The sequence below is a fragment of the Salvelinus fontinalis genome, chromosome 26 (assembly GCF_029448725.1).
Source record: "Salvelinus fontinalis isolate EN_2023a chromosome 26, ASM2944872v1, whole genome shotgun sequence".
Lineage (NCBI taxonomy): Eukaryota > Metazoa > Chordata > Actinopteri > Salmoniformes > Salmonidae > Salvelinus > Salvelinus fontinalis.
In genome coordinates this window covers 22,312,518-22,324,631 of record NC_074690.1, presented here as the reverse complement: position 1 = coordinate 22,324,631, position 12,114 = coordinate 22,312,518, and the positions used below count along the sequence as shown (strand labels likewise).

Below are 12,114 nucleotides of genomic sequence, written 5' to 3'. Positions count from 1 at the left end.
TATGCAAACCGAAGTTGGTCTAGGGTGGAGGTGATATGATCCTTGACTAGTCTCTCAAAGCACTTCATGATGACAGAAGTGAATGCTACAGGGCGGTAGTCATTTAGTTCAGTTATCTTTCCTTCTTGGATACAGGAACAATGGTGGCCATCTTGAAGCATGTAGGGACAGCAGACTGGGATATGGAGAGATTGAATATGTCCGTAAATACACCAGCCAGCTGGTCTGCGCATGCTCTGAGGACGCGGCTAGGGATGCCGTCTGGGCCAGCAGCCTTGCGAGGGTTAACAACTTTAAATGTTTTACTCACTCGGCCACTGAGAAGGAGATGGCGCAGTCCTTGTTAGCGGTCCGCGGCGGTGGCACTGTAGTATCCTCAATGTGGGCAAATAAAGTGCTTCGTTTGTCTGGAAGCGTGACGTCGGTGTCCGTGACGTGGCTGGTTTTCTTTTTGTAGCCCGTGATTTCCATAATTTATTCACATTACTTTAATAAAATATTTCAGTTGTTCTATATATTTGTTTTATTTGATTACTTTATTATTTCATTCCAAGTCATCATCTCTATAGAGCTGCTGCCTACTGTGTGCGGTCTGACATATCACTATTTTGTAGTTCTTCATAGTAAATAAGGCCTATTTATATGACTCCTGAATACCAACTATCAATCATTTCGATAATATATTTTCAGGTAGAGATACCTCACGAAGCAACAGCTGCTCTCTAGATCACCTCACGATCATGCATTCTTCGGTCTCTTCTGTAGTAGGTGTAAAATAATCAGACCGGACAAGAAGATGCGCAATGAATTATGGTCATTGTTGCTAAACTGTGAAAAATATTGGCCTGTTGGAAACTCCCTACTACATTGCACAGTTAATCTCTAGAGAAACTTTGCAATGTACGCATTGAGCTAACAGAAAAAAACAGAATGAAATGGAATTCAAATAACTGAACAGACATCGGTCAATTAGTTGTTAAAACGGAGAAGAAAAAAAAAATCAGAGATGTAGGTTAATTGCTCAAGACTAGACACGTGACCCACATACACAATCAGTGGAGGGAGAAATCAGTGGAGGATTTGTTCATTGTTGCAGCTTAATTTCAATGAAAGTCACGTTTGCAATCATATTGTGTGGAACAATGCACGGGAACTCTGTCAGGGTGGAATAGTCCATTATTATGAACCAGTCCGTGGGTGATTAATGGCATTTGTTTCTACTAGTATAAGAAAAACTAGAATTGCATTAATATTGATATGAAATATATGTATGGGAATACATTTTTTATATTTTATGAATAATTTTTCGTCTGTATGGATTCACAAACTTTTTTGAGGCCTTTTTTGTCAACAATGTGGCTGGCCTCATTAACCTGGGCACAGTACCCAGGCAAAAACCCTATCCCTCCCCATTTCCTTCGCAACTTTAAAGATTCGCGCAGATTCTTCTGCTGCTGAACCAACCTGCTGAAGCAAGACAGAATGAGAGCGATGAGCTGAGCAGCCCACGACAGCGGGTCGTTTGTTTCGTGTTGGGGGGCCTCGAGCAGAGCATGGGGGAGGGCTTGCTGATGTGAGGCCTGTCGCAATTGCCTCTTCTGCCAAATTGTAAGTCCGCCACTGTAAGCAACCATCAGCTCATTATGCCAAGCAGAAATACTGATCAAATCTCTATCCCATTCAATCACTTTTTATAATTTCTGTTACAAATGTGTAATAAAGTATTGGACATTATACCATTATGTAATTAATTTATGTGTAAGGTTACAAACAGCCTTTACCCCGTGGAGTGTGTGAGCACGAGCCAGGGCGTTCCCGAAGGCAAACATAATCATCTTAGCACGGAGCTGCTCAGGAAGGAGAGTGACAGGGGTGTCTCCTGCCTCCAGGAGGAAGAGGGTGTGGGCATGAGGGTAAGGGTAGTCCTCCTTGAAGCCTGAAGGAACAGAGGTTTTATTGTGAGTTCATTCCTGATCTGAATTCAACATTTCCATTGTTCTACATACAAATTGTATGGATCTGTAGCTGTAATGACTGGTTGATTGACAAACAGTAGTATTGCCTGTATGGTTCTGCTCCTTGTAGAGCTGGACACTCTGCAGGTCGATGGTGGGAGAGATCGGGTAGAACGTCTCCAGGACATGGTCGGCCGTGCTCTGGACCTCCTCTTTCCCAGCAAGCACTGGGAGAGGGGCCATGCTGTTGAGCAGCAACCCATTTTGCCCTCGCACCTGGAACAAGTCTTCACCTGGAGGACAGGTGGCCAGGAAGAGGTGAGATAAAACAGCTAAGCTATTGGTCAATGGTGTGTAGTAGTAGCCTATGTACTGTGGCTATCCTGTCTGTCTCATAGATTTTAAATAAATGGGCCCTGGACACATTACCTACTAGTGGGGCTTAGGGGTTGATTTCGGACTGGGTACAACTTGATGAGATGGGCAATAGTGTTATATCAGTAACACTAAAACAACAAATACATTCAAAGTCCAGTATAATACTGTATTTACCACTATTGCATAATGCTATTGAATGAGGTCAGGGGTCACGGGCCTACCTCTGCTCCATGTGGCAGCCAGACTGTATTTCTCCGCCAGGATCCTCCTGCCAAGCACAGGATGACTGACCTGCAGGCTCCCACACAGGTGGATCAGGTTCCTCAGCAAAGCCACGCTAGAGAGACAAAGGACAGAAGAGAGATGCCACATGTCAGCACAGAGACAGTGGAATTAATGTTCAGAGACCCAAGCTGGCCCAGCCATGTATTTTGTGATTCTGATGTGAATGAAAACCTGTGACACCAGACAAAGACAATTATGGGTCATGGACTAGTTAGTTTGCGTTCATCTGGGTAGTGGTCAACTACTCACCAGAAATTGTCTCTGGACGGTCGTTCCTCTGTGGTGTCCCAGAAGCGAGCATGCCTGATGGCATTCTGAACTCGCTCATCCTGGTTTTCAATCTGATTGGCTTCGTTCTCAGCCAATGACAGAACCTGGTCCGGAAGTCCCTGTGTCAGCTTGGATTTAGTGAGCCACAGTGCTTGCCTGACACCTGTAACATAGGAATAAATATTAAAGAGAATACACACAATTGATTCATTAGATGTATTTTTATTTTATTGATTTCTATATTTTGGACTCCAATTGACATTTAGTGGCATCTCTTTTGTTGACTGATATCTTCCATTTGTCTAATACAGGATCAATAATAGGAGCCAACAGTTTATTGAACTTTAATATAAAATACCTTCAAGTGCGTTTGTCCTTTGGTTAAATATGAAGCAAGACTTCTCTTTATGGAGTGGCATTTCTTCCTCTTTCGGCGCATAATAATGAGAGGGGTCGTTCCAGTCTCGCACCCAGGTAGGGAAAGAGGGCTTTGCCAAACCAGGGACATAGTGCATTCTATCGCCATAGGTAATGCGCTCGAGTCCGGGTATGTCCACCTTGACTCGCGGCTTTTTTCTCGGCGTTACCTTCGCACATAAACTGCAGGTGACATTGAAATATCGATGCCCGTGGACACTGCTCCCCCCATGTGTCGAGATGATTCTTACCTCTTTCAAAAGCGTCGTTTTCGCAAGCAAAGGAGCTGCGGCTTTAAAAAGTTGTGCAGTTTCTTTAAACATTTTGCTAAGTATTATTTATCTTTATAAAGTAATAATTATCTATAGCATCTTCTCGTTACACGTATCACCGTAGGACGCCGCCATCTTTTTCACCAGTACTGAGGTTCAAAGCAATTGGTAAACGACCAGTGTGGTATACTACCGCCTCCAACAGGATGGGAGTGGAACCCACATGCAAAATAGGCCTTGTCCAAAAATGAAAGCGTCCTTTTTACTACTTTCCCAATACTTGGTGGAAGGAAAAATGCATTTGACAGGTGAGAAATAGTGTATTCGTTTATCTGTTCAATCATATCAAATATGTGAATACTTTGATGAGAAGTATGGCCTTTTCAAATTTTTGGATGGAAATAGAGAACATAATTTGATCTAAGTCTGGTGACATTGTACTGTCAGAATTTTCACATTTGATAAATGTAATTCCAGTCATGATGTCAAACACAATCAGAGTCATGTATGTTCATGTTCCTTAATTGACATAACAAAAATTAACATTATTTTTATTTAACCTTTAGTTTAGGTTTGTAGTATTTCATATAGATGGGCAAGGCTCAGCCTAGTTTTTATACTTTTTACAGACACACAATATCAGGAAATCAGGAAAACAATTGCTGCTTCAGAACCATCTGTACCTTTTCAGACAAAAGTAACACTGACATCACAAAAATATACTGAACAAAAATATAAACACAACATGCCACAATTTCAATGATTTTACTGAGTTACAGTTCATATTAGGAAATCAGTCAATTTAAATAAATAAATTAGGCCCTAATCTATGGATTTCACGACTGAGCAGGCCTACCCATTTGGGAGCCAGGCCCACCAACTGGGGAGCCAGGCCCAGCCAATCAGAATGCGTTTTTCCCCACAAAAGGGCTTTATTACAGACAGAAATACTCCTCAGTTTCATCAGCTGTCCAGGTAGCTGGTCTCTGACGATCCCGCAGGTGAAGAAGCCAGATGTGGAGGTCCTGGGCTGGTGTGGTTACACGTGGTCTGTGGTTGTTTTGTTTTTGTGTCTTTTACTTTCAGTTTTGTACACCAGCTTCAAACAGCTGAACATAATTATTGGTTATGGAAAATATATTTAATTGTGGTTTAGATTATACAATGATTCTCTACACTATACTTGTTTTTTGTAGAATAAACTAAAATTAGGTGAACTATTACAATTTTAGCAACCAGGAAATGCCAGAACAATTTCTGAATAATGCATCTTTAACATACTGGCCCTGCTGCTGCCGAACTCAGCAGGGACAGATTAAAATGTCTCTGGTACAGTTATGACAAGGAGGAAACAGACTCCAAGGAGGCGATAATCATTTGGATCAATACAAGAGTCAAAGAAGATGATCTCAGGAGAACTGTGAGAAGTCCAGCTCCAGAATGCTCATGTGAAAGTTCTATCTAAATACATATTTTGAAGTCAATCATAATATTTGTGTCCAAACTGAATCAATTATATACTGTTCCTATCAGATTCTGTTAATCCATCAGATACTATTCCCCACTAATATGGTACATTATTGGAGACATAAGATAATATGTCAAAACAAGACACCTAAAAAAAGAAACATAGTTCAATTCGTTGCGTACATTTCAAAATTTAATTTAATGAAACAATTAAATAAAATGGAAAGAATAGAGAGGGAATGTTATAGATGTTTTTATTTATTAACACAAACCCTGGTAACCAAAGCAGGCAAGCTGAAATGTTCCCAAAGTGGCAATTCCAAAGCATAAAGGTGAACAACAAATTCAGAATGATCTGAAACAATTTCCAAAATGATCAATAAAAAAAACAGTTGCTATTTTCTAATGGACAGCAAAATGTCTTCCAATGTTTTTTTGTTAAGCAATTCCTGATATGTGATATAGAAATCATTGTTGAGCTTTTGGCAGTTATAGCAAGCCATGTGTTTACCGCACAAAACTATTGGCAACCATAAGCAAACATTTGTGGTGAACACAAATACATTTGAATAAAAAATAAAATATATAGTTTTGTCATCACATACACCAGATAGGTGCAGTGAAATCTGTTGATTTACAGGGCCAGCCATAGTCGTATGGCGCCCCTGGGGCAAATTAGGGTACAGTGCCTTGCTCAAAGGCACGTCGACAGATTTTTCACCTTGTCGGATCAGGTATTCAAACCAGCGACCTTTCGGTTACTGGCCCAATGTGTGACAATATATAGGCGCAACAATTCCCTATACATCCCACCAATTCAGAAATCCTGTAGGCCTAACCCCTGGAACGAAAATAAACTACTAACTTGAATCTTGCTCGTCATTGTCTTTTTTCACATGCCATATTCTGAAGCAGTTCCTATCTGGTATTATGCAGAGTGCCACCTTGCAGGACTCGCACTGCCAAATGGTCTTGTGCTTACACAAATGACACTGCCTCCTTCCCTCAGAAGCTTTATTACACAACGCAACAGTGATGGGATCTTTTGTGGGCACAGGACAGCACAATAAACCAACTTCCACCTCTTCCTCTTCTTCACCCTGCTTTTCATCCTGTTTTTTACCATGCTTTTCACCCTGCTTTTCCAATCGCTGTTCGCTCGGTTGTTCCTTCTGCTCCTCGCCCCTCTCCTCCTGAACATCCCCTTTCAGTGCAATATCAGCAAGCTGCGAACACAGCTTCTCCCTGAACTGTTTTTGGGCCATGGGCTTTGTGTTCTTAGTCACGGCCATGTCCTTGTGCATGAGCCAGCTGTTCACCACAGCAACATCTACAAAGTGGTAGAAGAAGGTCTTGTACCACTTCATGGTTTTCTGGGCCACACTGTAGCATTTGATAAGGGAATCAGACAGGTCCACACCCCCCATATACTTGTTGTAGGACTTGAGTGGCGCTGGGGCGGGTACAGGCTCTGTTGTCCAGGTGCCATCCTCTAACCTCTTGCGTCGTTGGACCTGCTCCTTTGCAAAGGCTTTATGGATGGTGGTACACATGATGACTGGTCGTGCGTCCATCCACTTGGTGAAGAGCAGCTCCCCGTTACGAAGCCAGCGGATGGTCCCTCTCTTTGCTCTGGGTGGCATACTGTTCTCTTGAACACCAGCGAGGCCCACACGGTTTTCACGTATGGTTCCACAAGCTCCTAATTTGCTCTTGTACAGGTCACGGAAGAGAGTGGCGCTGGTGAAATAATTATCAACGTAAATGTGGTACCCAGTGCCCAAGTGAGGGATATTCAACAGGTCCATGACAGCGTCATAGCTCTCCCCTTTTCCTGAAGCAGATGGGTTCTTGCTCATAAAGACATTGAAGTCGCAGGTATAGCCATTTCTTGAATCTGCTAAAACATACAGCTTGAATCCATATCTGTAGGGCTTGGATTTAATGTATTGTTTGAGGCCGTGGCGGGCCTTGGAGTGCACCATGCGCTCATCAATGGAAAGATTCTGGAATGGGTGGTAGAAGGCCCTGCATGCCGCCAATATCTGGTCTTTGAGAGGTTTGATTCTCATGAGCCGATCATACCCTGCAGTCCCCTTCTTCTTGTCGTTTTCCTCATCCTCTGCTGGGTCACTCATGTGCAGTGAATAGGTGATTGCCCGAAATCTTGTCATAGTCATGACTGTACGGCAAAAAGGAATACCATACAACCTGTTCGGGACCCAGTAGTCTGATACAGTGTGCACATTCAGCAGACCCATATAGATTACAATGCTGAGGTAGTTGTACATTTCCTCCACAGATACAGGTTTAAATCCCTGTTCATGTCTTCTCTTGGCATTCTTGTTGGTGTTTGAGCAGAGAGTATCAACAATGTCATTACTGAAGAAGAGCTGGAAGAGCTCTAGAACAGTGTAGTTCTTTGAAGTGTCTAGCTGGGGTCCAGGAGTCCTAGCTGGTTCGAAGGGGAACAGTTTAGGCTCTTGGTCTGGTTCATCCTCAGTCTTCCACCTCCTCTCTGACACAATGATAAGAGGTGTGGCTGCATGAGCGTTCCTTCTGGATTTGGCAGGGCTGGATAACCAGAGGGGAGAGGATGGAGGCCTGGCCTTCTTTTGCCCCTTTTTCTGTTTTCCTTTAGGGCTGGAGATGGTTTTTCTCTTTTTTGAAGCTCTGGTCTCTATGGCTTCTGTCTCAAAGGAAAATGTGTCTTCATCCTCCTCACTGGACTCTGAAGTCTCAGTGGAGAGAGGGGAGGAACCCCTTACTCTGGGCTGTGAAGAGTCTGTCCCATTGGACGGGGAATCATTCCCGTCTACAGTCTCTGAATGTTCTGTCCAACCGTCTTCATCTTCTTCTCTGAAACGTATCAAAGACAAAATAGGATAAGAGTGAGCAAAATCAGTTAATTGTGACATCCCTAGTACATGCAAATATATAATAGTCAAGGAACAAATTTATGTGTGAGAAAATAATAATCATACCATCATTTGAAGGCATAATATCACATGTAGTGGTCAAGGGATTGCAATTTATGAGACAAGTTATAATACTGAAACTGATTCAACTCACTGGTCCATAAGTTGATCCAACTCTTCTTTGAAATCGGAATCTATTAAGGAGGAAGACGAGGGAAACCTTACTCTGGACTGTGAAGAGACTGTCACTTTGGGAGGGGAGTCATCCTTCCCTCTAGTCTCTATAACTGCTGTCCTACAGGGAGGAGAATCACTGCCCACTCTAAGCTCTATAACTTCTGTTCCATTGGACAGGGAGTCTTCCCTCCCTCTAGTCTCTGTAACTGCTGCCCCATTGCCGTCTACAGTCTCTGAAGGTTCTGTCCAACAGTCTTTATTTTCCTCTCTGAAAACAAATCAATTAAAAAATGTAGTCAGGGTGAAGCAAAATATGTTTATTGTGACATCCCTAGCACAAGTGAATAGCCCTTCATCTTTAATAGTCAAGAAATACAATTCTGTGATAAAAAAAATATATATATATACAATATCACATGCTTACTGAGAATGAGTGGCCCAACACAAACACATAATTCAAGGTGTATGCTGCATTCCATAAGATTTGCACATACAGCTAGCTATGATATGTATCAGTACTGTAGTCGTCAAGGAATGACGTGAGAGAAGTCGTAATAGTGAAACTTATTGTACTTACGGGTCCAAAATTCGATCCATCTCATCTTCGAAATATGATATGTTGCTGTCACATTCATAGTTTTCATCCCAGTCATTCTCTTGTACTTCCCCTCTATCCTCGTCAGTGCTGTTTTCTCGTTGCCTTTTATCCCCCCTGTATGCCATTTTAATCAAATATTCAATTAAGGGTGAGAAGATCATGCCCAATTTGTTGAACAGTGATGAGTGACATGGTAATGATTTTGAAGAGCACTAGACAACATCTATAAAGCATTCATTAGCACACACTAACCTTTTGTTGTTGCATCCAAAGAGAGAGTGTCTTGCCTGACCAATTGTGTCCCGCACTTCCTCCTGCTCCATCATTACCCACTGGCTATCTCCACAGCCTGAAACCACAACACAAACACACCAGGGGGTAAGTTTAGATCATTGAGTTACCCAGCTAACAATACCACATTTCGGTTGGCACTGAAACTTTCTCCAACATATATAGATTTTTTATAACTTTAGCTAGATTTCTGAGTTCATAAATACAGATGACTTGAAATGGTTGTCTGACAATAGACTACACACTCCTAATATTAGGCTTTTTAGGGATTTAGGAAACAGCAATTCAAAACAAGCTATTGTTTATCTGTGAGCTAGCTGGCTTGGCTATGATTTTCATTTGTGGCCGTGGTTAGGTTTATCAGGTCTGTCAAGCAATGCCCCCACAGTGGGACCCCATGCAGATTTCTAACCAGCTACCCCACCTAGCTAGCTAACACATTTACTGTCTGTTCACTTAGCTACCTGGTTAGTACTGACGGCTTGCAACCATGTATTTCGTTTCTCCACGTTTAGGTGGATAGCTGTGTTTAGGTATAATTATGGCATTACATGGTAGACGCCATACCAGAAGCACCATAAAGGTTATCTGATGGAACGAAGCACTAGCGAGTGGAATGGCGGTTGACCCGGGATCTTTGGAACGTCCCTACTCTAACCTTAACTCCTGCCCTTACCTTAACCATAACCCTTGCCTAACCCTAACGTTAACCCTTACCGTAACCATTTACTTCAATGGGGCAACGTCAAAGTTGGGACGTCCCAAGGATTCAGAATAGCGTTCAACAAAGCATAAACAACATAGCGCACAACGTCATGTAATGTGACGCCAATTTTACCCACAAGCCAGCGGGGGCACAGTACAAATACCAACGTCACCCCGTCTGAAATTCTTTTCCGCGCTGAACTCAGCAGTCGATATGTGGTCATACTGTGCTCTTCAAAAAAGGGTAACTATTCGATTATGTTTTTACCAAATAGTTTATCTTGAAATGAGGAACTATATACTGGTATCAAATTAACATTGTGCTTGGTGGCCAGCTTTGCTATTAGTATTTTACTTGCGTGTTAAGTCAATGTTCATGCGTGGCCTGCCATGTGTGCAAGAACTTGTTGACACTAACTACTATAGCTTGGCTACATCTCACACAACAGCCGACTTTAGTTCTACTTTACTTCAGAATCAACACATTCTAAATATTTAATTAAATTGTCTGGAATTTAATCCGTGTCTGATGTGATGAAGAACATGTTGGTAGGGACATCTGAAACGTCTGAGGAAACGCCAACTTTACTGACAAGACATGGATTGGATACAACTTTTCATTCCACTAAAACTTTGCCTGTGATATCTAACCGTCCCTCTAAATTTTCAGATTATGAAGTACAACACACGTGATCCTGGATAACTAATGTATCTGCCTAATGGTTTACAATCAGGTATGGCACACATTGATGATAACTCATAATTCATATTTAGCCTGTGATGAATATTTGAATAAGAGTAGTGGACAGAAGTGATTTCTGACACATTTTCAAACTGATGGCTATCTATTAAACTATGTGATTGACATTTTATGACTGGACGAATTTAATAGTGAACGTTTTCCTTTTAGCTTAACTTCTTGCTGAACCAGGGGATCGCTCAATCCTGGTATGTTTTCATGGAAACCCTTAGCTGTTATGATTTTTTTACTAGCTATGCCGTTGATTAAAGTATCATTGGGAATCTGAGACTGTGAAGGATCTTAGATCCATGAAATGGTCTGCTACTAATTTTCTAAAATGCCACCCCTCTGAAACAATCTTGATCAAACTTTGTTTCAGGTTTGCCTCCAGCTGGAGTCCCATAGTCTGAACTTCCAGCCATAATGATCAAGGAACCATTGATGGTGAGTCCTGTTTACTTTGGGCTGCAAGCATAATTTTCAACCATGGCTGATACAAACACTGGCTAGTTCAGCAGATTAAACATGAAGAACTATCAGCATTGTCTTTTGCTCCTATCTGATGTATTGGCTATTAGGTTTGATTTTAAATATGGCTTCTTGACAATTTCAGGCATGGTGAGGTGGGATTGACTGATCCTGGTTTTTGATGTCAACATTGTGACACCAGTAAAAGTAAGAAGCACTTGAGCAAAACTGCCTTTACATTTCAACAGCCAGTGATGAAAAGATTCTGCCATATGAGTACACAGATTATACTCCAACCGTTCCATTTATTTCTGAGGGTTTTAATGGTGAATATCTGTTCTTGGTGTGCTGCTCTTGAACCCATTGCTTATTCCCACTCCAGGTTTCAAGGGTGTGTTGGAGGATGAGATGAATATGCAATAAATTCCCTCAACACGTGAGAATCAACTGAGCGGGTATGTTATTTTACGCATGCAGAAAGCATTTTTCAGTATCTGCCACTGATTCAGTGTCTTACCCTTTACAAGAGGGGCATATTTCAATGGGCTCAATGAGGTTGTCTGCAATCTTAACTAAAATATTCAGTACTTTACTGTGCCCGTTTCAAGATCAGCTTGAAATGGACACCGTAATTGACTGCAATTAAAAACCCATATCAGGTTTAGCTTGCTTGATGGACCTGTCAATATAGTTGTATCAATGTTAGCTGGCTAATGCTAACTTGCTGATCCTGCTTTGTAGGATACCCCTCTGGTCTGTATGAACCATAGTTATATTGTGGGGTTAGCAAATGATGATTCAATTCTTGAACTCTCTCCCTGAGATCTTGATGACAATAAGAATTCTGATCTCTCCCCAATGATTCCTAATGTTTCAGCCTACCAATGACTTTACTTGGCTCACTTGTCTTTTCTTCCCTCCAGTGTTTGGTCAGGAGGGTGTGCAGGAACTGTCATTACCACTGACTTACAGTTGTCCTGAAGAAAGCAGTGCATCACCGGCTTGAATTTATAATTTAGCCATTTGTTTGGAGACATGTAAAAAATAAACTTCATTAAACTGTACATGTGTTCTACTTTAGCTTGGTAAATAAAACCAGTATGTGTCTTAAATTCATTGTCCAGAACCAATAAAGGAATTTGTACATAATCGATCTGTGCCATTTTTTTCA

General features: G+C 41.7%; 2 protein-coding genes and 3 non-coding genes across 6 annotated transcripts in view; 3 read left to right on the top strand and 2 right to left on the bottom strand.

Moving 5' to 3' along the window:
• The window catches only part of LOC129823935 (acyl-coenzyme A thioesterase 11-like), a 29,132-nt gene extending 25,381 nt beyond the window's left edge, over positions 1-3,751 (bottom strand). The window contains exons 1-4 of the mRNA XM_055883066.1: positions 3,247-3,751; positions 2,868-3,051; positions 2,555-2,670; positions 2,036-2,248 (exon numbers count right to left, since the gene is read on the bottom strand). Of these exons, the coding sequence (XP_055739041.1) occupies positions 2,036-2,248; positions 2,555-2,670; positions 2,868-3,051; positions 3,247-3,628 (895 nt within the window). The 5' untranslated portion in view covers positions 3,629-3,751. The remainder of the gene's footprint in view (positions 1-2,035; positions 2,249-2,554; positions 2,671-2,867; positions 3,052-3,246) is intronic.
• A 1,530-nt stretch (positions 3,752-5,281) lies between these two features.
• On the bottom strand, positions 5,282-9,884 carry LOC129823931 (piggyBac transposable element-derived protein 4-like). Of its 2 annotated transcripts, none has more exons than XM_055883058.1 (5): positions 9,746-9,884; positions 8,990-9,086; positions 8,717-8,851; positions 8,117-8,407; positions 5,282-7,903 (listed from the first exon to the last, which is right to left on the bottom strand). In XM_055883058.1, exons 2-5 carry the CDS (start codon positions 9,061-9,063, stop codon positions 5,905-5,907), a joined length of 2,499 nt encoding a protein of 832 aa, XP_055739033.1. In that variant the 5' UTR covers positions 9,064-9,086; positions 9,746-9,884; the 3' UTR covers positions 5,282-5,904. The 2 variants fall into 2 exon arrangements, with proteins under 2 accessions (XP_055739033.1, XP_055739034.1); XM_055883059.1 differs by lacking the exon at positions 9,746-9,884 and adding an exon at positions 9,493-9,716.
• Positions 9,885-10,254: 370 nt separating this feature from the next.
• Positions 10,255-10,334, top strand: LOC129824620 (small nucleolar RNA SNORD74). The gene has a single exon (XR_008754773.1). It is a non-coding gene; the product is annotated as a small nucleolar RNA SNORD74 (small nucleolar RNA).
• A 171-nt stretch (positions 10,335-10,505) lies between these two features.
• LOC129824626 (small nucleolar RNA SNORD75) lies at positions 10,506-10,576 on the top strand. The gene has a single exon (XR_008754778.1). It is a non-coding gene; the product is annotated as a small nucleolar RNA SNORD75 (small nucleolar RNA).
• A 613-nt stretch (positions 10,577-11,189) lies between these two features.
• Positions 11,190-11,262, top strand: LOC129824619 (small nucleolar RNA SNORD47). The gene has a single exon (XR_008754772.1). It is a non-coding gene; the product is annotated as a small nucleolar RNA SNORD47 (small nucleolar RNA).
• Positions 11,263-12,114: the final 852 nt, after the last annotated feature.

Excerpts from the sequence above, each read along its gene's own strand:
- LOC129823931 (XM_055883058.1), bottom strand. The coding sequence starts at position 9,063 with ATGATGGAGCAGGAGGAAGTGCGGGACACAATTGGTCAGGCAAGACAC. Across the intron at positions 8,852-8,989 it reads TTTGGATGCAACAACAAAAG|GGGGGATAAAAGGCAACGAG; the intron begins GTTAGTGTGTGC and ends AATGGCATACAG. Across the intron at positions 8,408-8,716 it reads ATGGATCGAATTTTGGACCC|AGAGGAAAATAAAGACTGTT; the intron begins GTAAGTACAATA and ends ATTTGTTTTCAG.